Consider the following 25470-nt stretch of genomic DNA (forward strand, 5'->3'; position numbering starts at 1 on the left):
AGATGAAAGAAGTGAGTAATAAATGTGGCTCCTGAAACTAAAAGAAGAATGAAGTATCCTAATTCTGCAAGGAGAATGAGCTTAAGCTCATCATTAATCAACACCAAAAAAACAGGAGTAAAAGCTAAGCCACGAAGACATAATCAATATGTTAGATGCTACCTGACTGATGCACTGAAAAACAGCAACAGTAAAGACACAAAGAAATGTAACCTTAATCTTTATATTTCAATGAGCATTTTAAGCACACTTTTTCTTCCACTTTATATTCACCACCCTAATGCCCAGAGAACAGAATCTCTAATTACTGTTGCACACTGAAAGCTGGCCAGTGATTTTATATCTTTATCTTCATTAGATAAGATGTCTGTGAATAAGACTTGGTCTGAAACAGAGCAGGTAAACTGTAAACTTGAGGACATGTTTTCAATTAAGATCTCACTTTAAACTGGCAACTCATTTTAATGCTGCTGAAACCTGCCTTCCTACTGCGGAGGAGTGAACTCTAGAGGGATGTTTACAGAAGCCCTGACTGACTGACTAGCAATTTCCTATTTTGACATAGGGCCTACCATTAGCCTCACCGTGCAGCAGTGCATATATATATATATATATATATATATATATATATATAAAAAATGCACAAGCCTTTATTGATATATTCATATACTTACAATTAATGACAGAGATACACTTAAGCAGTACTACCACTTTAACCTCTTTACCAGGGTTATAGCTGAGCATATTGTATACTAAACCACTGCAGATTTGTATCAGACAAAACTATTAAACAAATATCCAATAAACATGCCAAATTATTCATATAAACTAAAACTTCAGAAGACAAAACTGATTTTTTAAAATATCTTCCAAATTATATATTTGCTTTCAAATCTTTTTCCAGTTCTTTGGAAAAACTAAGAAGTTAGTTAATGAGTTAGCGAGTGAAGACTTAGTCCATTAAATTCCACAACACAAGGACCCCAAATAATTCCTTTCTGTTTTTAAATCTAGACCCAGTCCAAGATTTTGTTATATTTGGCAGATTTACCAGATTCAAAAGGGCTTCATAGAAGAAAAAAATTAAATAAATAAATAAATAAATAGATAGAAATTCCCCATTAAGACAGAGAGAAAGACACTATGAATCAGAAAATACCAACATGGTGCCTATTCAGATAAACAGAAATCCAAAGTAGATTCTAAAAGGGAAACAAGAAAATGCTGGACTTTGAAACTGCTTGCGTTCATCTTGTGTATAAGAAATTATCACGAAGAAATTACTTATAACAAGTCCACGGAGTGTAAAAATTGCAGATTTTTGGCAAAAAAAAATAACTTGTTTAGAGATAGCTCAAGAAAGATAATGTAAGCCTATACTCAGCTCTACTCTTCAAATTCCCTATCCCAAGTTATCACTCCCTCTGTGACATAAAGGTACTAAACCTGCAGGTATGTCTCAAACTCTGAGCAGTTTCCCATGACAGTACCAACCAAGTACTTACACTCATCTTTGCCTATAAAGGCAAAAACCCTCCACTAGGAAGAATCTGTTTCAGCTAATGGGGCCAAGGGAGGCTTGCTTTGGAGTGAAATACCACTTTCAGCTGCTTGAATCAAAATTACAATGAACTAATATAACAGGGAGAAAACTTAGCAATCCAGTCAACTTTACGCTAAGGCAAATTTCACAAAGGCCGAGTCCTCAACATGATGTAGTTCACAGAAGTTAATGGGATAACATGATTTCCAGCAGCTGGAGGGGTGGCCTGTAGCATTTGTAATTGTGTTGTGACATGCTGGTTATGTTAAAAAAATTCGATTTTAACTTCTATTTGTAGCCATGTCTCTGACTTCCTCTTCTCAAGTGACAGTCACAGCTGAGTTTGTGGAAAGATAAAAGCTGCTGTAGACAAGCCAACGTTTCTGTCACTATGCTGGAGTACTTTCTACCATTATCTCCCACAATCACCACTGCTGACTGTGTCCTTCCACTGTCATTAACAGGTGTTGACAGTAAACCAAAGAATATCCAGGACATCTTACAAGCTTTTACTAGTAACACTGGTACAAGCTGAAAGCCTTCAAGAAGCAGCCATTTTCCTGATGGTCCTGCCTGACCCTAACATTTCAGTAATAAAAAGGCACTTAAAGGCGTGTCTGCAAGTTCTGTCCTCACCACTGGCTAGAAAAATACACACTGTGAGTCAAAACTAAGAGTAGCAGCATATTATTGCCTTCCATTTATCTTTCAAGGCAGTTTAGGCTCTAGAGCTGTTGTACAGAGTAAATCCACTGGCCTTATCCAGTAGTTCCCAGTCCATGACTGCAGGCCAGTATGTTTCCTGTGAGACACTCTAGCAGCAAATGTGACCAAAGAAAATTCCAAATTCAAAGCTAATGTTTGCAATACACTACTGGGTCAGTACAAAGAAAAGACCCAAACTTTCAAGTCATACAGCTCCTGTTCCAATGTGGCAAACCAGAGTAACTACCTCTTTCTCAAAACCATCAGCTGAACCTACACAGCCCATATAGCTGAAAAGTAAAAGGCAAAGGTACAGTGAACTCAGAAAATACTTCAAAAGTGGGACATGATAGACAATTCCAAGGATTTCACACGCAGGATGGAAAATACGTGATTTTGTGTTTGTTTTATTACTCCACCAAACCAATCTATATGTAACAGCAATAATCAACCTTTGTCTTCCAGCAGTAGAACAGTTTAAAAAAGAAATAACTTGTCACACTAGAGAACATGTTTTGCAGGGCCTCTGCCTTTGTGTAATGGAGCAGTATGATCCTACCTTAATGACATCTTCATCTGACGATCTGCATTCCACAGACTCCAGAAGATCAGTCACAGTCCCATCATCTTCCACGGAGATCACTTTGACAGGGACAGCCACTGTTTTCCCAGTTAGGATAGCTGTATTCAGGATCTCTGCTTCCTAAGAGACCAAAAAAAGCCCCCTTTAGTTATTATATATTGCTATTAATTCATTAGCACCACCTAGATTCAGCTGTACTTCAATTTCTAATGGCTATTCCAAGAACTGTTCCAAGTGCACGTAGCAGAAAAGACCAATTTCCTGGAACCAAACTCCCAGTTCGGATTCAGGGCTGTTAGGATATTTGTCATGCCTTAATTACTGTTTCATGAATGCTCATGAAATGTCAGAGCAACTGAACACCCAAGAATGTCCCTGCACCACATACACAAGATGTACCTTGCAATAGTGAAATCTCCATCCCGAGGATCTCACTAATGAATGATCTTGCCGATTACATAAAAATAATGCCTTAAGTCTTGCTATTTTACCCACAAAACTGTTTCCTGAAAGGTTTTTTTACAAATACTGAAATTCTATGATGCTATTGGACAAATACTGACAACATTTAGACCACAGAAATACCGTATAATTGTTAGGGCACAAGTTGGGATCGAGGGCAGTCAGAAATCCGCTTTGCCCCAGATCTCTTGGGTGATCATTTACAAGTCCCTGCAGTGGGTGGTGTCTTCTGCAATATACACACTTTCTAACTCCCAGCCTGTGGACAGCCTGCACGGCAATAATAGCTGCTACAATAGCCCCATGATAGCACCTTAAACCATCTGACATGCAGGGTGTGCTCTTGCACAGTCTCTGACTGGGCCTTTGGTTGGGTGCTCAGGCTGGCCATGTGTATGGAAGCAACTCTAGTCTTAAGAGGCAGGCTTTAGGCTGCATCACCATTCTGGTCCTGAGTAGGTGACTGCATTCACCACAGGACTGTGAGGAATTGGACTGTCGCCAGGTCTTCTAGGACTTATCCTGGCTCTTGCTGGGTAATGGTGGGCAAGCACTTGCTCACAGCTGCTCCTTTGCCTTTTAATAAGGTTCATGCAAAACCACCCTCTCCCAGAAGGACGGGTGCTGAGAAGGGCCCGGACTCTTTGAACTGAATGAGCTCTGCAGTGACCTGTGTCTCTAGTACATCACTGTTGTGGTGATTATCGCAAAATGCATTCCTTCTGCTTGATTTACCACTTCTGATTTAGAAGAGCATGAGATTAAACAGTGCTCTTAGTTACCTGGGTGTCACATCAGTCTCACACAGCAGATATCACTGGCATGAGATACACAGAGAGCAAAAACTGAGGCCTGAATGATTCTACTCCTAATTGCAAGATACTGCTCATTCCTGCAAGGGTCTCTGAGCTTTTCAGAACTGTGCCTGTGAATCGCAAACTATCCTGTAGAATAAGAGGCTCTTGATTTCAGCTGGCTCTTGTGAAACAAAGGCTTCCAAAGCCCCCCAAGTGCTAACTTCTCATTATCTAAATCGCTCATGCTATGAGCCTCTGAGACTGACCTGATTTTTACTTGTGGAAGACAACAAAGTCAGAGATTGAAACCAAGTTACCAGAAGATGATGACTCCCCCCTACTACCTCTTGGGCTATTGAGGAGAAGCTGAGATTTCTCTCATCTAAAGGATGCAGATAAAAAAGACCGTTTCCTATTACTTAAAGAAACAGAGACACTTTACTCAGACTCAAAGCAATATTTAAGAAAGAAAAAAAAACCTCCTGGTCTTTTGCTAGCTGCTTTGCTAATGTTGCTGCATCCTCACCACGATCTTTAGGGGAGGGTGAAATGAGATTTCACAAAAAGAGAACCAAAGAAGAAAATCCCTCAGCACAAAACCCCTTCAGATATTTTGAAATTATAATTCATACAAAGGTGAGAATATCTGCCTGTACTGTAAGGCTGTTCTGTCTTGAGTGCACATTTGTTCTCAGTAGAGAAGATATTATTCAGGCAACTGAGAACTCTGAAAGATTTGCAATTAAGTTTCCAGGTTCTTTTATTGTTTTCACATCTGGCCTTCCCAGCAAAGTTACTGCATGCTGGTTATTTAGATACATTTGCAGCTCTCCTGTAGGCTTCACATAGCTGCAAAATGGGGGTAGCTTGACAGAGTAAGTGCTATTAAGCATCCACTATAATTTCAGAATCCAGGCATTAGGTCCTGATTTTGCAAACACTTGGGCATGAATCTCATTTTATTGGGACTATGTCAGGCCATACCACACACCTAGCTACTTGCACCTTGTACCAAGCTGAAAAGACCTGCTGCCCCAAACAGGAACCGCCTCCTTCCTTCAGTTGATACATTCCGGTATGACCCTTGCAATTACTTTACAAAGCAAAGCAAAGTTTAATAACCAAGCCTTTGAAACAGTGGTGATTAATGAGGTCTGCTTACCAACGGCAAATGTAATTTCCCCTGGTAAGAGCTAGTAACTGAGAATGATTCTCACAAGCTTCATGAATTTCTTTTGAGATTCTGAATTTTCCCAGTGCTACCTATAGCTATTCTGAATACAGGCTGCACCCTAACATACCTGTTACCTGCCCCTTTATGGAAACGCATGCAAACCCAGGCTACCCAGTACACCAGTCGTTTCACTGTCACTAATCTGTTTTCCAGCTCAGATACCTTTTTAAAAGTGTGTGCATAGCACATCTAATCCACAGGGAATTTCTGCATGTCCAGAGTCTCAGCTGGCTTCAGAGCTCAGTAATATGGTCTCAGGTCCTGCCCCAGAGCTTTCTGTCTAGCTTTCTGGCTACAGTCTGACATACCTGAACTTAACCCAATTGTGCGACTAATCGCAGTAACTTTAATGAGGATACTTAAATACAAGGAGACGAATGTATTGATACCTGATGCTAAGCTAAGGAAGCAAATTCCTGTGTTGTCCCTATCCAAAATCAAAGAACCTGGATTCAAAGTTCTATAGTTTTTGTCTTTTTCCATGTTCTAGACCTATGTTCAGGAACAAAGTGTTTCCAGAGCTGTGCACTGTCCGTACCAGCACAATGCACAGCATGTAACAGTATTGCTGATTCTCAGACAGTCATAAAAACCTCCAAAACAATTTTTGCCCTCTCTATATCCAAAAGCAATGAGGGAGGTTGGGGGCAACAAGTAATGGCTGGAGTTCATACAAATGTCTGTGCCGATCTTCCGACTTTCTGTCAGCAAATACTTGTTCAGGCCCAGGAAAACAAATCCACCCAATACCTCTCTAAAGCAAAATAAAGGCAAAGCAAGCTGGCAATGGCCCGAAGTTATGCTAATCTATACTAGAATAACTGAACTGTACATTCTGTTTGCAGAGTTTTCCATACCTGTACATGTATGGACTTGGAGGTCTGACTTCTTTAGGCAGCTGGTTTGCACCTCACCCTTGAACATAGGGGCATATTAGCTATTTACACCAATTTACACAGCAGGGGCAGGGTAAAATGCTTCTTCAGTAATTTGTTTAATGGCTAGAAAGGGTTTAGTGTTCCCCTGGTGAAAGCATATAGAAATTACTTCAGTTTGAGGAAACACAGTATTTATTAAGCTATACAGAGATTTATCATTCCTAGTCTCAGCATGAAAAAGCTATAAATCTAAATAGTTACTGATTTAAAAGTGTTGCTTTTTGCTGCTAATGTGATTAAGGAATCTTCTGAAGAAATACTATCTCCTTTATCTGTAACTAACATAGATTATAGGAGATATGAAGTCAGAGCATTGGAAGATGGTAATAGTTACGGCTTTTGCAAAGCTATAGCCAAATATTTTAATGGCTAAAAGTTGATTCCCTGAGAAGCTATTAAAAAACATGTTGAATGTTTGTAACTATTACGTAGCATATCTCTATAATTTCACACACCCCCCAAATAATAAAATGAAATAATAATCAGAGAAAAACATTTTTCTCTAATAGAAATAGAAGATGAGGTAATCTTTATTCTGAAATTGCTATCATGTTAAAAAAAATAGCAATACCTTTAAAGAAGATTCTGGAATAAGCATTCTTTGCCTACTGAAGAGATTCATATTGAATAACTGAGCATATTTAGCCCTCCAGTAGAAATATATTCCACAGTAAGCAGCTATTTAAGTAGAAATGCAGAAGTGAATACCTATTAATTTTTTCAATTTTAATTGGTAGCTTCCCTGCAATTTAATTTCCCTTCAGACATCTTTTGCATCATAATTCCTGGGGCGAAAGCAAGGAATTTAACATCATCTTTATAAATCTTAAGGAATTTCTTTTTCTTCCCCTAGTTCTTTCTGTATACACAATATTTCCTAATGTTTGCATTAATAATGACTTTTAGAAGAGATAAATAAATGAAAAAACTCATGCCTAGCTTTTTGTCCCCGCATCAGATTTATGTGACAAAGTTTAGCACCAACTGTCAGCATTCTTTTCCAAAAGCCCTTTAGCATGATTCAGCACATCATTTTAATGCTGAATCCCTGTTAGCCCTCACAAACTCCACAACGCTACAAGCAGCAGAGAGCAAGGTGCCGGCTTGTTTTCACAAGACTTGCAGACATGATTCCTCAAAAGAACCTGGACTGATCAGCAGCTCAGTGTGGCCGTGTGCTCCCCCCGCACCTTCTGCTTAAACAATAGCCACCAGTGGTGGTCTTGATGGCTGCAGCTGGCTGAAGCTGAACTCTGGGGAGACAGACAGCAACACAATAGCTAAGGGTCATAATTCTTGCTCAGCAGCTGAGGGCTAGTTGAGCATGCCCCAACTGAAACAGGGCTGGTACGCAAATCCGACTACAAGTCAATCACCTCACTCCATAAACAGTGGAGAGACCAGGGCCTGTTGAGCTCTCCTCCATGGCAGTGGGCTGCATACCAGGATCTCCCCTTAAATAGAGACGCCTCTCAAGGTCACTCCTCATGGCCGAGAGAATCCTTATCGCATCAGATACGCGGTAAGCAAATTGGGAATAAAAGCACTGAAACTCTGAAATCTTAGCTAAGTGACAGAAAGGACTGACTGCGCAAATATAATCCTTTAGATGTAAACTGTCAACTGTGTCTGGGATTAAGTCTGGATCCAGCTGCACCTGCACTCCCCTCTGAGTAGGAGTTCGGAACACAAGGGGGTTCTTTCTGAACCTCATGACTCAACGGGAGAGTCCCCCTGACCATTTTATCTGACCCTGTCCTCTGTGCATTAAACGCTCAAGTGTACCTTGCCATGGAATCTTGTTACATCGCCGTCACATTTACCACTGAACTCTGTTAACTCACTGTCTTGTATCAATAAAATACATCATTGCTTCTGTCTTGCGAGTGAAGTGCATCACTCCATCCGCGACACTCATGCCCGTTCAGAAGTACTTGTCCTACTACAATACACATGGTGGAAAAAATACTAAGAAGTCCCCACAACGCTGTAATACATGCTCTATAAGCACAACAGATCTCCAGTTAATTTTTTTATTATAGTAGTGGAATATATTTTTGCAGGCTAAATAGCAAACTTGTAAAATCAATCATTTTCCTTTTTGTTTTCAATAGGCTTCAATTGGCTTTTGGGTTTACTATGTACAGACTGCAATAGGGAAGAGAATAAAATTATCATTGAAATCTCCTGAAGTCCAGGGCATGCCATCAAATAAGAATGGATAGCTGCCTGAAAATCCATGCCATTTGGCACTCATGTAATATCCTATATTTTCCTCCTTTTTTTTCCTTTCTATTAATCATCTTGTAGGGCATTAATCCAGCGTACCACCTTGAATCTTTTCACTATTTTAAAAAGGCCTACACTTTCCTTCTCTTCAGCTAGCAGCCATCTTATTTTCTCATTATCAGAGAATCCATGCTTCAGTCATGCATAACTAATTTCAAATCTTATTTAGCATCAAGTCTCAGAATTAAGAAGCTAAGTGACAGCTGTTTAATTAACTCCTTAAGCTGATTAGAAAGCATTACAGAAATCCCCCCAAGGAAGAGTTTAACTGTCAAGAGAGCCTAAGGCCACGTTAATGCTTCTGTTTAAATTTAGTAAGCTTCTAAACCAATAAAATCTAAATGCTTGACATCCTCATGGATGTGGTCAAATTCAGCTTTTTTCCTCATGTTACCACTGCAAGGACCGGAAACAAAACCAGCAACACAGAAGGGATTTCATAAGTCAGAAAGCAGCAGCTGAACAACAAAGCAAATAGATGCATGTCTCCCAAGGAGCTGCCGAGTTCACACCATCTAACACTTGATTATACTGGATTAGTACTCAATGCTGGAGTAAAGCTGAGCTTGCCCTTAAATGCAGAGTCTTCTCCCAGCTTCTGGTTGCAAGTACAAAGGTTTGTTCATTGGTTCTTAAATCCACCTTTAATGATAAGATTATGGAAGCTGAAGTACAAGTTTTAGAAGCAGCTGGTGGGGCTAGATACATGGTGGCTCAGAGAAACTGAAAATGCTCCAAAGCAGATTTCCTCGGTTGTAGTACGCTATTTTCAGAGCTCTGAGCTTGCAAACAGCTTGAAATAAATAAAATATATTTCTAATTTCTTTATTTGCCCTGTGGTTTCCAAGCCTTTAGGATACACTGAAAAAACCTGAAAAATTAGCTGCAATTATCATGGGTCCAAAGGATTAAAAGAACTGTGGCCAGAATTAACACAAAATAATGTGTGAGTCCTTTAATATAAAGCAAGCACAAGTTGAAATACTGCAAGTATGAGAAATGATGGTGAAACCTGAATGCAAAAATGTAAAAATACTGACATGAACTTCAAAGTTAGCTGTTTGGTTTAATGTGTGCACCTTTCATTCTGAAGAGTGAAATCTGAGGTCACTGGGAATGGGAGAGAGGAGAGGGATATAAAAGCAAATTAATCACATTTAATTTAAGCACTTGCTACTTAATCAGCTTCCTTTGTTCCTCAGTACAGGCAGAGAGCTCCACAATCAGATGTGCTGAGAGAGGGTTAAAAAGGAGCATCAACAGAAACCCAAATGCATGTTTCTCTGATTGTATCTACCTGCTGACTCCTAGTCTTCCACACAGCTGCTAGAGAGGGAAAAATGGATTATTTTTTTTTTAATATAAAAATGTGATTGCAAAACCATTGTTTAGAAAGAAATGGGTGGCAGAATCAATGTCTAAATAGATTTTTCATTCTTTCTTCTTCAATCTGTGATTGATTGAGAAGTTTAGACTGTCATGCAATGGAGGTGACTTACCTTCAGCCACACTCTCATGCCTCCACTGGGGCAGAATTAGTGCGTATGGAGTGAGCAGACTTGGCAAGGATAAGCAGTGAAACAAAACCTCATCTTCATATAAAGCACAGCAATCACAATTTTCCAGTTAAAAACAGAGATCAGCCAATGACTGGATTGTGCTTGAGGGAAAAAACAACATGGGATAATCACAGAGACTGACTGCCCCTCCTACCGTCACACACAAGGCATTCAGGAAAAATCTCTAATTATATTTAATCTGAGAGTTAACTTCTGCAAAGCCTTTGAGCTATTTTATATTCTTGGTAATGAACTTTCATCTCTGCATAGACAGAATCTATCACTTCTAAGTCTGAGGGGGAGAAAAGAAAAGCTAAATATTTAAGACAGTGCTGTGTGTATTCAATAGGGAGAGAAGAGCAATATGACAGGTAGGTGTTACAAAGGAAAACTGGGATTATTAATAAGATGACCAGCAGTGAGAGGCCTCTCATTACACAGCCTGTGATGTTCAGTAAAAAGCTCAAGAAGGAAAGAAATACATCTTTGAGGCAAAATCCAGGTGCTACTGTAGCTGCCTTGGTGAAGTGAGGCCGTCGTTCAGGCTGGTAAATTCCCTTGTTTCACATTTGTATGTTGTTACGACTAGGCAATCCTGGTTTGTGGACATCGCCAGGATGTAATTCCACGTCTTTAAGTAACAAAAATGCCAGGAAAAAAATCACCTAATCCAAAGAGAGAGAAAAATGCCTTTGCCTGTTGAAATGCTTTCCTTACCTTTGTCTGTCTCATGTATCTAGACTGGAATTGCTCAAAACTAGGATCTTCTGTTTTGGGGGGGTTTTTTTGTACTTGTGTAGTGTCCATTCCATGGCTCAAATCTGAGGTCAAGCTTCTGAACCAGCTAACAATAGGTAACAGTTTTCTTGAAGGTGAAACATGTCCAACACAACGACAAATGCACGAACAAAATCAGGATGATAGATAGGACGTTGCCTCTGTTTTCGGTGCCAGCTGCTCTTTACAGCCCTGCTGCTGTGATAAAGGCACACAAGGTTTTAATGTTCTTAACAGTGACTTCACAGAGCGGAACTGTGTCATTTTAAGCCTGTACCCTCTGCTAAGGATTTCTGGGAGCAGGCAGCACACAGGTAAACTACCTAGAGAAGGTAATGAACTATTTAGCAAGGGGACAGTTTGTAACGTTACCAGTAAGCTATCCAAGCCGGTATGGGATACCCTTTACACTCAGGTAGCTAAGCAGTCAAATCCTCCCATGGGAGCTTACTTTTTTCTAGCTGTAGAGTCAATGCAAATTTTAATTTGTCTCAGGTTTAAAGTCCCTTTACTGCTTTGATGTCTAACATTTAGGAATTGTGTTAGCATACCTTTGCCGAGCCCTCCTTTGCTGTTCTGGCGGTCCGCAGTGCTAAGTAGGCTAACATGATCCCACGAAACTGTCATGCACCTTCACTGCTTATCAAAGTCAGAGAGCTATGAAGTCTGTGAATTGTCAGTGTGCGGTTCTTCAGAGAAATTGCTAATTAATTCACAGGCTCCAGACTGTAACTCCATGAAGCTGCATGTGCATACTTGACTTTGGTATCTAGACAGGCTGCTTTAGCTGATAGTCAGCAAGGTTTATTCTTAAAATCAAAGAAATAAACTTTGGGCAGATTTCTTCTTTGCTTTTCCTAAGCAGGCTGCCAGCACTTTTAGACATCATTGCAGGAGGGAAAGGCATGTCTGATTGTCAAAGGAAGACCTTTCAGAAAAGCAGAGCTGGGAGATCTGGCCTAAGGTACATGAATACACTGTGTCTGATGCCACTGAATTGCTGAGACCGGGGAGACTGGTAGCAACATGTCATGCAAAATTAGCTAAACCCAATCAAAATTTCACACATGAGGTCAGTATCTCAGCTCCTGGATTGATGTACCAGCGTGAAGCCTCCTTTGATTCTCCGGCCTGCAGTTAGGAAGCGTAATGCAGAGGTTTGGTGCCTGCAGGGGTTTCGGAGCTCTGTAAGCGGTGGACTATGGGATGTGATGTAGGGGTTTCCAGCAAAAAAATTAAAGCTCTAGGATATCACTTCAAAGAAAAGATGCCAGTGAGACTCTAGCAATGCAATTTAGCAGAGTAAATATTTGGTGTGATGTGTAGCAGAGCCAGAATGAGTGGGTCAAACTGACTGAAACAGCTTCGCTTTCATGGAGGGAAGCATTAAAAATCCCAGAACAAATCACTGGCCTTGTTCAACATGGTTTGGGGTTGTTTGTTTTTTTCTTTTCTTTCTTCCACAGCTTGCTGCTGTCATTCCCAGGCTGCATTCTGAGCTACACATGAATCCTTCCTGTCTTCCACAACTGCTAACCCCCCTGTGCTTGGTGGTCTAAAGGGGATGCTAAGGGACATGGCTGGGGAACCCTTTCCCCATCTGCCATACAGCTCCTTGGGGCCTGGCCAACAAGGAGAGGATTAAAGCAACCCCTAGCATTCAGAAATATCCAGTAGAGAAATCTAACAGGTTTTTTTCTGTCTTTCCAGAGCCAGAGCATGACAAAATGCACATAGTTCCCTGCCTGCACACTCTGTTCCTCTGTCCCTCAGGCAGCCGATGCTGCCCTGGGATGTGTGATGGGGCATGGGCAGGGCTCTGTACCACCACGCGCTCCCTCCTGCCCCAGCCCTCACTGTCTGCTCTGGCCACAGCCATCTTTCTGTACTGTCACAGTCAGCAGGTGACAAGTTGGGAGAAAGCTGAGGCTGGGAAGGGTGAGAGATGGGAGCGGGAAGGAATCTGCAGCAATGAATGGAGGAAGGGGACGGGAAAGCAGGGAGACTGTCACAGCTCCTCCAGGGAAGGTGGGCTGCTGACTAAAGAAAGTACGGGAAAAGTGCTGTCCCCCCTTCACTTTGTTAATGGATACAGGACTTTGCAAATTTCTATATAATACATCACATGCAGCACATGTTGCAATGGATGCTGGGCACAGCTGATAACTGAAGCTGTTGTTTTAGCAGAGATCTCCCTGCTCACATACACTGCTCTTGCTGCTCTCATACTCCATTATGTGTTCTCTCCCTCCCACATAATCACGTGGGATGAAGCCTGTTTCTGCACTGACCAGAACTATTTATACTATAGATTAGGAATGCATAAACAAGTCAATGATCACAGTAGCTACATCAGCTTCCTTGGAAAAAATATTTCTAAGCACCAAATCAGAGGTATAAATGATTTGTTTTTATGTTACTGGGGAACAAGCTTTCTGTAAAAGGCTTCCCCAGACTCAGGCTGTGGGGGACTTGGGCCCTGCTAGAGTCCTCTGAAACATGCAAAACAGATGGAACAAAAGGAAGTTCAATGTTTTCTTTTCTGAATAGGTTTAGATTTTCCCATTGTTGTACCAACAAAAAAATGCAGACCTAAAAACAACTTCAGTATCATCATGTAACGTGTGACAATACATCTGCCAAGTCTGTCTGGCAGTGCTTTATGCAGAATTTTGTTTGTACTTGGAAGCCCTGCTGTAAAACATTCAATTACTTTCACATACCGAACTATCACCATAAGTCTGGCTTGGAGACTTGTGTTTCCTTCGTCAGCCACATGTGGACACTGACCTATCTGAGGCCTGACTGATGTGGGCAGAAGCGCAGATGAAGCCTTCCTTATTATGGATATCCACAGTAGACTCTCCTCCTCTGCTGCTGCCTTGACGAGCACCAAATACACAGCACCTGCTTAGTCTTTTAGACCTGAGGATCCTCATAACACAGGCACACAATGCAAACGACTCATTTTCACCTCAAAATCCGTGATGTTTTTGCCCCATCTTACCTAGCTGCTCTATTATCTCCTACAATTTCCCCAGCTTTTAATGTCTCCCAGTCACTTCCTTCACCAGAGACATCCACAGGGTCAGTTTCTTCACAACCCTCTTTAAAATTCAGTCCTGCCATAGTGACGATGGGATATTGCAGGTCTCAAAGAGACATATTTGTTCCTTTCCTCCCATCTCTCACAACTTTGGTTTAACTCTGTGAGATCAAGCAAGCCCTGTCAGCAAAACATGTAAATCAAGGTATACATACGGTGTTTATAAATACAGAGAGAGATTCAATTCCCTCCATGTCTACAAAGTGCTTCTCTGAGAGGAACGCCACTTCGCATTGTCTACAATAACAACAATCCTAATACATTTATCAACTCTGACTTCATTTTCACATCATTTTTAAAAGTTCTGCTCTCACCCTTGCCATTTTCCAGAGGTGAAAGCGGGGAAGCGGCAAGCTTAGGAGAGTTGCTCAAGCATCCACACAGAGCCACTGGCAAAGCCTGGAGCAATCCCTGGAGCGCTACCATGCCATTTCCCCTGCTGCACATGGAAAATCCTGATACCAACATAGATGATGCACCAAGCATGGTGGGAAGACAAGGAGAAAATGATGCAGTGGACAATGATAAAAGAGCAGATTTGCAAGGATGAAATCTGCCCCAATGTGGCAATTAATGTAGGCTCCCATGGCAGAGCCAGAGTTCAAGGGTCAAACTGTTTTTTTGTATTTCTAAAGAGAGAAAAGAGGTTTGTAAGGAACAAAAGAACTCACGTTCTCCTGGTCGCTGTGCAGAGGAGAAGTGACTGAGCTGCCCATTCAAAAGTTTCCTTAAAGACTGGCCTTTGGTAGTTTTCGTAGCGCATTCATATTTAGGAATGTTAAGCAATAAGCAGACTGAGCTAAACTGGGACCATCCCAGGGGTCCTGGAAACCTGCCTCAAACCCAAGAATTCATTCATGAGCAGACTAACAGCAGAGCAGCGGGGAAGCCTGCAGCCAATGGGCTCTGCTGGGGTAGCAATTAGATCTTCATTTGAGCTTTGAACAGAAACACAAAAATAAACAAAAGGGACATTCAGAAAAAACACGATGTTCCAGCTCCCATATGGCAAATGGGGCCAAAGCCTGCTCTGAGACACGTGACCATGACATGTGCGAGGACATCAAGATGCCCAGGACAGAATTTGGGTCACAGTATGTCCTTAGAAAAAATCCATGCAGTGACTGGATAAGGACACTGGTCCCTGCCTGTAGTGGCTGCAGAGGATGTACTACCCTCATGCCACTGGGGGTAAACTTACCCATTTGCTGCGTCACACCATTTGCTGAGAAGGGCATTAACACTGTATTTCTAGGAACAAAAGTAGGCAAGTGCCATTTATCCACATGTACCTTTGGTTAGAACACTGCCACACCTACAGCTGAGGAACCCAACACTTCATCTTTTCGCAAGAAAATGTCGATAATTTTTTTTTTTTCCATATAACAGAGCAACCAAAATTATATTTCCAAGCACCTCCCTGATTACAGGTTCCATGCCCATAGAAGTATTTTGGTGCCTGGATTTATGTGGCACTGCTGATTCAGAACCTTTTCTGTGTGACTAGCCTGTGACTACTGCCAGATCCTTTGCAGATATAAATGGGTGCAACTTTGCTGATCTTGAAGATATGCCAAGAAATTGATCCATACATTTATTTCCCCTGTCATACATAAAGGCTATAGTGCAGGGCAGTATAAGAATCTGAATGAAGATAAAATCTTTTTAGGTCTGATGAAGCAGGCAGAGAAAGAAAGTAGTGAGTCTGCAAGCTCTGCTTTCATCATTTAGCTTTTGCAGATTTGTGACAAACATTTTTCTGCAGGAATCTGAACTGATACAGACTTACTTAAGTAGTTAAAAATTAATACCAACTGGGAAATAAAATCCCTAACAGTACAACAGAAAAGCAATAAATTTTAAAAGTAGTGAGAGAGAAGTATGATCAGAAATGTTTCACAATAGAAAAAAATTAATAACAGAGAAAAAGAGCGGCTGGACACTTGTAAAGCCAGTTGTAGCAGGCTGAAAACAGGGAATACACAGAGCCATTAGAAAAAAGACATGAAGAGTCTTGTAATAATATCCCGGGGAACATGCATGCTGCAGATTCAATGCCTTTAAGATTATATTGTACATTCTGCAACTATTGTTTAACGTCTAATCCTTCTGGAACGATTGGTAGAGAACTTGCATTACTGTCAGTCCAATGTCCTCAAGAAAATAAATCTGGACTTGACATCAAATTACGTGTTTTGTACCCAGGACATTTGGAGTATTTTCCTAATCTCATGTATACAGAGATCTGAAGCCAATAATTCTCCTGATGTTGGTTTAAGAGTAACAGCTTCCTTTCCTTCCTTCAGCTTCTTCTCATTTTAAATACGAGAAAATAATCATATGAAAAAAGCACTATATTAAGAACCAGTCACTCTATAACAATCATGCTGATAATAAATGTTGTTATTTGTAGTGTTAGATTACTAAAGGAGACTGTTTCCAAGGTCAAACATCTAGAAAGGCCTGGGACTCATACTGCATCTGATGACTTCAACAGCAAAATTCTCACCGATTTTAATAAGTGTAAACCTGACGACTAACAGATCATGTATCTTACTGAGATATGATAGTCCATAACGTTAACCAAATGCAAAAAAAAATAAAAATTCTCAAGGTCCTAGCCTTTTGTTCTAAATTTTGAAAATTAAGAAAGATATGCTTGAGGGATGAGTTTTTTCCAGATAACTTGTTCAGAGGTAAGTTTACAGTTAGGAAGGAAGGGAAAGGTACTGAGCCTTTTATCAATAGTTTATAAAGCGCTTGATCTGATAAATAACTGCCTCCAGATGCCAACACTGAGCCTGGTGTGAACATTTATCAGCTTGTTACCAGCTATACAGACTGCCTCTAGACATTCACTCCTGCGGGACCCAAGTCGATAAACGGCTGCAGTAGGTTATGTACTGGTTTGTGACAAACTTATTTTTTGGGTTAAAAAAGAAGAAAACCTTTAGATGACAGTAATAAAAGCTTGGTTCTTCTTCAAGGTGCCACCAGACACAGGGGACTGAAATAATCTTACTTTTGCTTTTATTTGCTTTGGCTTTCCCGTTTGCTCAAAATTTACTACAAGCTAGGGGCCCTGCAGCCAAAAGCTGCACAAAGCTCCTGATGTACCTTGATAAAGCGATAGTTTTGCTCAACAAAAGCCTGTTTTCAAGAATCACAGTTAGTGTGATGGCTTGCACTGACTTCAGTGAGATCTGGTTTGAGCAGAGTTGGTAACTTACGAGTGGTTAGATGGTAACCACAATCTCCCCATCATTCAATGCTGCTTTCATGCCTTTCTGCTTTCTACATTAGGAATTTCCCCCAATGTCCCCAGCACTTCAACTCCTTCTTCTTAAAAGCCAAATGAATCTTTTTGCTTTCCCTCTCTCTAGCCTCCTTCAACTATTTGTTGTTCACGTCTAGGACAGCTGAGAAGGGCCCCAAAAGGGCCATAAAGGTGATGCAAGAAAAGATGACTGAGAGAGGCTATAAGAGAGATCCATGTGATGGATGATCAGTAGTCTGGTGAAAGGGAGACAAGACTGGATATTCATAATCTCGCACCACAAAATGGGAAAATCATCACATGGCAGGCATCAAAACACAGAAGACGATGTTTTTCCATATAATGTAGCTGATTGAGGAAGTTCATTGCCATGGAAAAGAGGAAAGTTTTCATGGACTGATCTCCATGACTATTTAAAAAACAATTAAATAAATTAATGGAAGAAAGAACTAGACGCTGAGATACACACCCCTGAAAGCAGCTCACTTTGCTCTTAGATCATTCCACAGCATCTGCCATCAGCCACTGCTGGACACGGGGAAATGGATCAGAAAAACCTTTGGCCTTAGCCAGTGTGATTCTCTAGATAGAAACCATATTCTAGTTACTGTAACTGTACTTTAAAAGCAGAATTAAAACTTCTTCCCACAGGATTTTTCTTCTATTGTCTTACTTTCAGAGACTCATTTTATGGAGTTGAAGAATTGTACTGGTTAATGGAATGGATTTGGGCATTAGTGGAAAATACAAGCCCTCGATATCCAACATTAATTTATTCCTGATTAATTCTTTTATGGGCTTGGACTTGCAACCAATTTAATACTCTTGGATAATGACTTATATTATAACTGTGTCTTTGATTTTTAATTAACCGTACAAAGCTTCTAATTCAAATGTAATATTACCTTTGTCAACACTGTCAACTCTCTGTTTAGAGATTCTGTTCACATTAAACTCTCATGCTCAGACCTAAAAGTCTGCTTTTCCATAACAGCATGAACAGATTTCACATGAGGTTTATTTGTTCTACATAATCATCTACAAAAATGTTGTGTTCAGCATCCTGAACACTGCTGTCTGCCAAGTAACCCCATTGTCTTAGTGCTACTGCTCTCATACCACCTCACCTAACTCACATGACTCCCCGATACCAACTTGGCTGGTCATGTCAGTAGTCTCCTGATCTTTAGCTGCTTCACTGGAGCTACTGACATGGTTTAAGTTAGGACATGCACAGAGCTTCATCTGTTACTGGGGGCAAGAACTTCATCTCTGTTCCTGACTAATGAAAATCTGGAATAGCTCTCTCTGTAATACTTTATGATTGTGCTGAGATAATGACACTGATACAGTGATATGTATGATAACTTTATTTTTGTTCTCTCTGGCCAGAGAGAAGCTTCTCCTGCAAGAGGCTTTATGACAAAAAATACGAATAACCTACAGACTCCATTTGCTTGGGAGCAAATGAATTTTTGACAAGACTGTGTCCTGGCTGTAGCAGCATCACACATTTGTTGCAAGACTACGGGACAAGCCCAAGCACAACATTTTCAAATTGATGTGCCATTACTGACCTAAATCCATATTTATAGACCTAATTAAGTGACTTTATTCCATTAAAATTCTATATAAGTGAGCTGCCTGGGAATTGTGTGCTCAGCATTTTCAGTGATCAGGCTGGATATGAATTTAGGTGTCATACTTGAGCCATTCACACCAGAATTTGATCCTTGCTTTGAAAATGTCAGGTTTTCTACTTTAACTTCCTTGTCATTAGATACACATTTGCCTATGGAGATAAGATACTGACAGTACTTACAAACTCCCTTGAAATCATTGTTTGGATAAAGGGTGAGACATAATATGTAAATTGCAAAGTGCCAGCATCACTTTGAGAACTCTCACTTTGTGACAAATTCTATCTGCATATGCATTTTTCAAACCCCAGCCCTGTTATGTTTCAGCAATCTCTTGAAATCTGTGCATTTTCTGCCTGCTGCTAGTCAGCCTGACTGTAGCACCTCTGCCACCTATCACTGTAATTTCTAGAACAGCTCGCAGGGTCACCCAGCGCTCTCCTTTTATCTTGGGGGTCAAGCACACCCCACAGTGCTCCCAGGCCAGTAACAAGGATCTGAACTGAGTCCTGAATGATCATCTACCATGTGACAACTTGTTTCACTACTGCAGCATGACCAGAGAAGCTTCACAAGAGAGGCATGTGTCACTCTTTCCGACACAGACGGGTCTGATACCACCCAACACAGCTGCTCTGACAGGCTGCCATCTCTTTCAGCCAGAAGTTAAACAGTCCCTGCAGAATCCCAAAAGCTGTCTTTCAAGGGGTTTCTATTTTTAGCATGTACACATTCCTGTTTTGGCTCCAAAAGATACAAAATCTCCTTTTAATTAGTGTAAAGCTTAATGGAAAAGGTTGGTAAAGCTACCTATAATAAAATGGAATGCTTTTTTCATTACTTACCATTTCTACAAAGGTTTGCCTTAGAGTATTAAACACTGTCCTGTTTGACCTGCTAGTTAAATACCAACTCTACAGAGCAAAAGCAATTGGCACCTCATCTTTTGCATTCACTATATTCTGCTCTACTAGATTTGGAAGGTTTTTCATACTAATTTTTAGGCCTTTCAGAGGACTGGGATTATACCGAAGGGTTTTTTTGCCTGTAATACCTAATGCATTACATTAAATGGTATAGATTCTTATTTTAGGGAGGATGAATTCACAGTTTTGTAATCAATGCCATATGCTGGGATTTTCCAGTCTACTTTGCTGTTTATGATATCATCTCTCTTATAGATAAAGGTTCAGAACAAGTTTAAGGAACAGGGCAGCAATTATCAAGTGTGTAAGCAAAGGAAGGAGAGGTGACCTAGACACTGACTCCTACTTCAGCCACATATATCCTGAAAGGCCTGAGGAATGGTTATGAAGTCTAAGCTTCTCAATTCCCTGTGCTTAGCAGAAGGATCGTAATTCCCTGGCCTTGTAGGGTATTATGTAACTGTAATGAAATTCACTGTGATGAGGCACATCTGAAAAACATGTATTTGATGACCTAAGTACGTAGGTGCTAGTGAAAGTCAATTCTCACAAATGCTAAACAGTTTCTGAGAATACATGAAGATCTGGCAGAATTTCTAGAGACTTTTTGAAGCTTTCAACTACTTTTCCATTAGGATTACCAAAGGAGTTCAACTGAGAATCAAAAGCTTTGCAGAAAAACGTAACAAAAATGAGAACCAAGAATGATGTGCTGCTGCTCTGCCTCCACTGGCTGGCACCTCAATGAACTAAGATTGGGAACATCAGGTCTCAAGCTGTGCCCTGATTCTGCCCAGTCACTGAACTGCTTCTGCACCTGTCTGCATCCCAGCGAAAAAGTTAACAAAACCAAGAAAATGGAGCCTAAGAAAATAATTACGTTGTGCTTGAGGAAATATGGAAATAACCATGAGCTGCTGCTGTATGTAACAGACTTTTTGAAATTAAATTATTTGTATTCAAATATGTGCACAATCAATGATCATTTTTGGTTTTGATCAGCTCAGCCTGTTCTTTGGGGAAATTAAATTGATGCTCTGGGTGTAAACATTCTTTCAAAATGCTTACCATAAAGCAATGTTTTCCTTCTGCTCTCCTTGGCACCAGAGCAATTTTGAAAGCATTCCCATTGATAACACAAACAAAACAGACAGACCACTTCATCAGGAGGATCAGAAATTGCAATCAGAGAAGTAATACTTAAAATACAATTTAATCTACATTCACCTCACCACCTGGCCTTTTCCAGGCCATGTGTGGGTGATCTGCAGAGACTTTAAGAAGGAACAGATATATTTATGACTGCTAAAGACTACAGGTAGCTTTAGATAAAAGGTGGTTTGCTCAGCTACCGACCCAGACCAAAGTGAACGCAAAAATCAGTGCCAGAAGCTCATTTACAATGAACTGATATAAGCAATTTGTAGTTAAGTCAAAGGAACAAAGCATTTAACATCTACTAATACAGGCAACATCCTATGAGAACTTTGTATCAGAGCTGGGTTCAGTACAGTTGTCCTCTCAGAGCACTGTTCAAATAGGAGAGAATGCTGATCTTGGAAAGGGATGCCTCTGAAAAATGGCCATGATGAATGCTGGAGCTGAGCTTTGCTTCCTTGCAGGTGGAATGAATCTCACAAAATACTTCCATGTACCGCAGTGTGCATAAATGACAGCTGTAGTTAGAGCAGCGTCATGCCAGAGGTTACACGGGGCATTTTGTTCACGACTCCAGCCCCAGCATGCTGACAAGAACATTCATCAGGTCCACAGCAGTTCAGAGGATGGGGAATTGAAACCTCATGGTTTGTGATTTAGACAAGCAGCCATGGATCTGACATCCCTGCTGGGGAAGGGAGAAACATGAGCCAAGGACGGATGTCAGTGAACAGGCAGAACTGACACCTGGGAGCACTTTCTCCTGCAGAAGCTAGCAGGACCAGAGTTCTGTGAAACAGGAACACAACACACCCTCCCTGAGGAACACCACCGCTGGCTGCCACAGCCCTCCCCATCTCCTGCTTCTCAGCACTGTTTGGTCCTGCTAAACCAAGGGAAGTTAGGTGCACTTTATTGAGTTAGTTTTCTGCTGACTTAGCTGAAATGCTGCAGCTTTGGGTCTTACAAGTGCTGAGCCACCAGACAGGATGGGACGGTATGGAGATTCCTGACCAAGATGGGCAGGGAGGCAGCAAGCAGTTACACCAGTTTAAGTTGCCTCAGAAGAACAGTTTGCAGAGAAATAGGAAGAGACACCTGAGTACTGATATGTCCTCTAACACGCTCACCACCAGCTCAGCACATCTCCTTCTCAAAACCAGGTTCACAATTTGCCAGCCCTTCCCTTTGTTAGACGAGGGGGTCTAAGGAGGTTGAAAAACGACCCTCACAGAGAAATGAGGCCAGGCCATGTCCTGTCCATCTTTGATCTTCAGAAAAGAAGAGAGTGGTATTTGAAATTCTGCCTTTCCCATGTATCACAGGAGGACTTAATTTCCTTCATAGCTGGTCTCTGATGTCTAGAATCATCAACACCAATCTCCTCATTCATCTTCCTTCTTCTTCCTTCAATTCCTTCCATAATTGCTTGGGGATATTAAGTGCTGCCAACATCAGGATCATTATTAACCTTTGGCAAAATGTGCATTGGAAGACCACAAATCCTAATTCTTGTCTTGTTACCATAGTTACACCTGACTAAGAGGCAACACCTGAACTCTGCCTTCAAGTGCTAAGTAAATGATGACTGACGAAGAATTAAAGAATCTCAGAAAAGGAAACAACAGCATCTGAAGAAGAAAAGGGCAAGCACATTCATGGAAAAAACTTAAAAAGTTAAGGTCACACTATAAATTTCTATAAACAACTTGTTATGACCCTGCCTATACAGATCTGATGAGATTCTTGCCAGCTCTTGATCATAGTGTCATGATACTATGTATTTGCATATTGAGAAGTTCTCCCTTTGGTCACAATGAGCACAGCTATTACAGATGATACAGACGTTGCACTCCTGCTAGTCTTATTTTCATTTTTCCTGTTAAATGAACAGTTCTGAAATACACATCTCAAGTTAGGTAACTTTTTCACTATCACAGAATAAGCAGGAAACAAACACAGATTTATTTTAAATCTAACAGTATGATTAATATTGGTACTTACATCCCCAGATTTCCCCATCTGTCAAGGTATTAGAGCAATTCCTATAATGCCACAGATGTGTAACTGCTGGGATTGAACACACAGTTACTGCTAAAAGTTACTTGAAAACTTAAAGAGTGCAGTTCCGTACAAAGACTCACTATTTGACAGTATAAACTATTGTTACTTTCTGATAATTTTAAAGTCCTGGCATTTTGGCATTTTTTTAAAACATATTATTTTAATATATTTTAAAGAAACGTGTTCAGTGCATTTGCCTGAAAGCAGCGCTTTTTCAGTAAAGTTGAACAAGACACAGAAGGGAAAAAAAAGTTACTTCATGCTTTGCTGGACTTGTTTGATGGCTACTGTTGGAGAAAACCTACAGACTCTCAAATCAGCAGACTGTGCCTAAACATGATCTTGGCTCACTGTGTTTCTATCCAGATGCCGCTCCGAGTGCTAAAAAAGTGTCAGCTCTCTTACGTGCCTTCTCACCTTCATGTGTTCAGAGTCTGCTTTTAAAGTTAAGATTCCAAGTACAGGCACTCTGAACTGGGTAGGATTTTCAGAGCTCCTCATTTGGGGGGGGACAGCAGTAAAGAACAGTTTTCCCTAACGCACCTGAAAATTTATTAATTCCATTAGAAACACAGGCCCCATTATGAAAGTAATTTCTCCAGTGACAATGCACACTAAGGGTATTTTCTTCATGTGTACCATCTTTTCTACCTTTGCTAATGGAAGAGATCTAAGACTTCAGATTAATGAATTGAGGGCATTTTACAAATCCACAGGTCTTAAATCCTGTCTCCAGCACTCATACAAAGGTATTAATCCTCTTGATTTTCATTAACATGGCACTAAACCCCAAAGGATGTGTTTTAGGGACAAAACTCATGACGTCTGTGTTATTAAATTTTATAGCTGGTGGAGCAGTGTGCTGAGGGTGCTGAGGAAGATCTTTTTTCCTTCTCTGTTACACAGCTGAATTAAATTAGTATTAAAGCATGCCAGAAACCAGGGTTTACATTAATCTGAGCACAACCACTGTCTGTCAATCAGTCTCCACTCTCTTTTTCGGTGTGACATGTCATAGAATCATGGAATGGTTTGGGTTGTAAGGGAACCTAAAGGTCACCCAGTCTCACCCCCCTGCCCTGTTCAGGGACACCTTCCACAAGCCCAGGTGGCTCCAAGCCCCATCCAGCCTGGCCTTGAGCCGAGCCCTGCCAGGGACGGGGTGTCCACAGCTGCTCTGGGCAGCCTGCGCCGGCGCCTTGCCGCCCTAGGAGTAAAAAGTTTCTTCCTAATATCTAATTTAAATCTACCCTCTTACAGTTTAAAACCATTTCCCCTTGTCCTATCACTACAGGCCCTACTACATGTTACCTCTCTGTTGTCACAGAGTGTTTCAAGCTAGACTAGACCTAAATTTCTAAAACATAAAAGGAAACAAACTTTGAAATCATATACATTATTTAAAATTTATTCCTAGCACAGAAAGGATGACCAGCCTCTGAAAGAAAGGCTCACAAAGTCACTATTCAGATGGACAGTGCTGGCTTATGTGTTTGAAGGACAGGGGTTTTTTTCTTGTTTGTTTCATTCTAAATTAAAGCTAAACAAAACCAAAGACTGTGTCAGAAAAGTATGCATCCTTTCACCTAGTATTACCCCTCTTCTTGAAGTTCCCAGTTTCTTTGTCTCCTGTCTTTTCCCCACAGAAACCAACCAGTCTCCTGGGTTTCTGAGGTGCATCTCAGTCTCTTGCTTTAGGACTTGAACATTCAAAAAGATGAGCAGGAGGAACTTAATCAAGTCCCAGATAAATTAGTCTGGTAGTCGTGCTATCCTACTAATTTCAAAGGAGTTCTCCTTGTATACTGGAGGAGGTTAGATCTGCGTCCCACAAAGTTTGTATTCTGTACAGATTCAGATTCCATTACAGAGCAGGTCTTTTATGACATGTCTTACAGGGCAAACATGGATACAACAAATCTAAAAAGCCAACCCGTCAATGTAGACCCAGGCTGTCTTTTTTTTGTTGTTTTTGATAGCTTTCAAGGACATTTACGATAAATCTGTGAAAAGAGAGCTACTTACAGGTCTGGAATTTACAGAAAGTGCTGCCTATTTATGCTCCATCTTTTGTCGGCAGCATTAAGATTTGCAGTGTGCACTGAATTATCCAATGACCTAAATCCTAGCAAGCTATCAAAATCTGTTTCCTAGATAAAGTCATCCTAGAGTTTGATACATTTATCAGTGCCAGGCACACAGCAGTGCTTACAAGCAGGCTATTTCTTAAGTCTTCTTCCAACAGCAGACAAAAGGGAGGTACAAATGAATTCCAGCCTATTCGCCCCAATGGTTTAAAATAATTATCAACCGTTGGAAACAATAGTACAATCTCTGCCTCCTGACTTCACACAAACCCCTGAGTATAATGAGGCACTATTTATTTACCTAATGTAAAGCATCCAAGTCTTA

General features: G+C 40.8%; 1 protein-coding gene across 4 annotated transcripts in view; it reads right to left on the reverse strand.

The window, feature by feature from the left end:
• TMEM132D (transmembrane protein 132D) overlaps positions 1–25470 on the reverse strand; it is a 260700-nt gene that overhangs the window by 41922 nt on the left and 193308 nt on the right. For all 4 annotated transcript variants that reach the window (XR_008730638.1, XR_008730639.1, XM_055700693.1 and 1 more), the window contains one exon: positions 2808–2951. Coding sequence is in view for 2 of the 4 variants with exons in the window: in XM_055700693.1 (XP_055556668.1) it covers positions 2808–2951 (144 nt within the window). In the remaining 2 variants the exon portion in view is untranslated. The remainder of the gene's footprint in view (positions 1–2807; positions 2952–25470) is intronic.

The sequence above is a fragment of the Falco cherrug genome, chromosome 1 (assembly GCF_023634085.1).
Source record: "Falco cherrug isolate bFalChe1 chromosome 1, bFalChe1.pri, whole genome shotgun sequence".
Classification (NCBI taxonomy): domain Eukaryota; kingdom Metazoa; phylum Chordata; class Aves; order Falconiformes; family Falconidae; genus Falco; species Falco cherrug.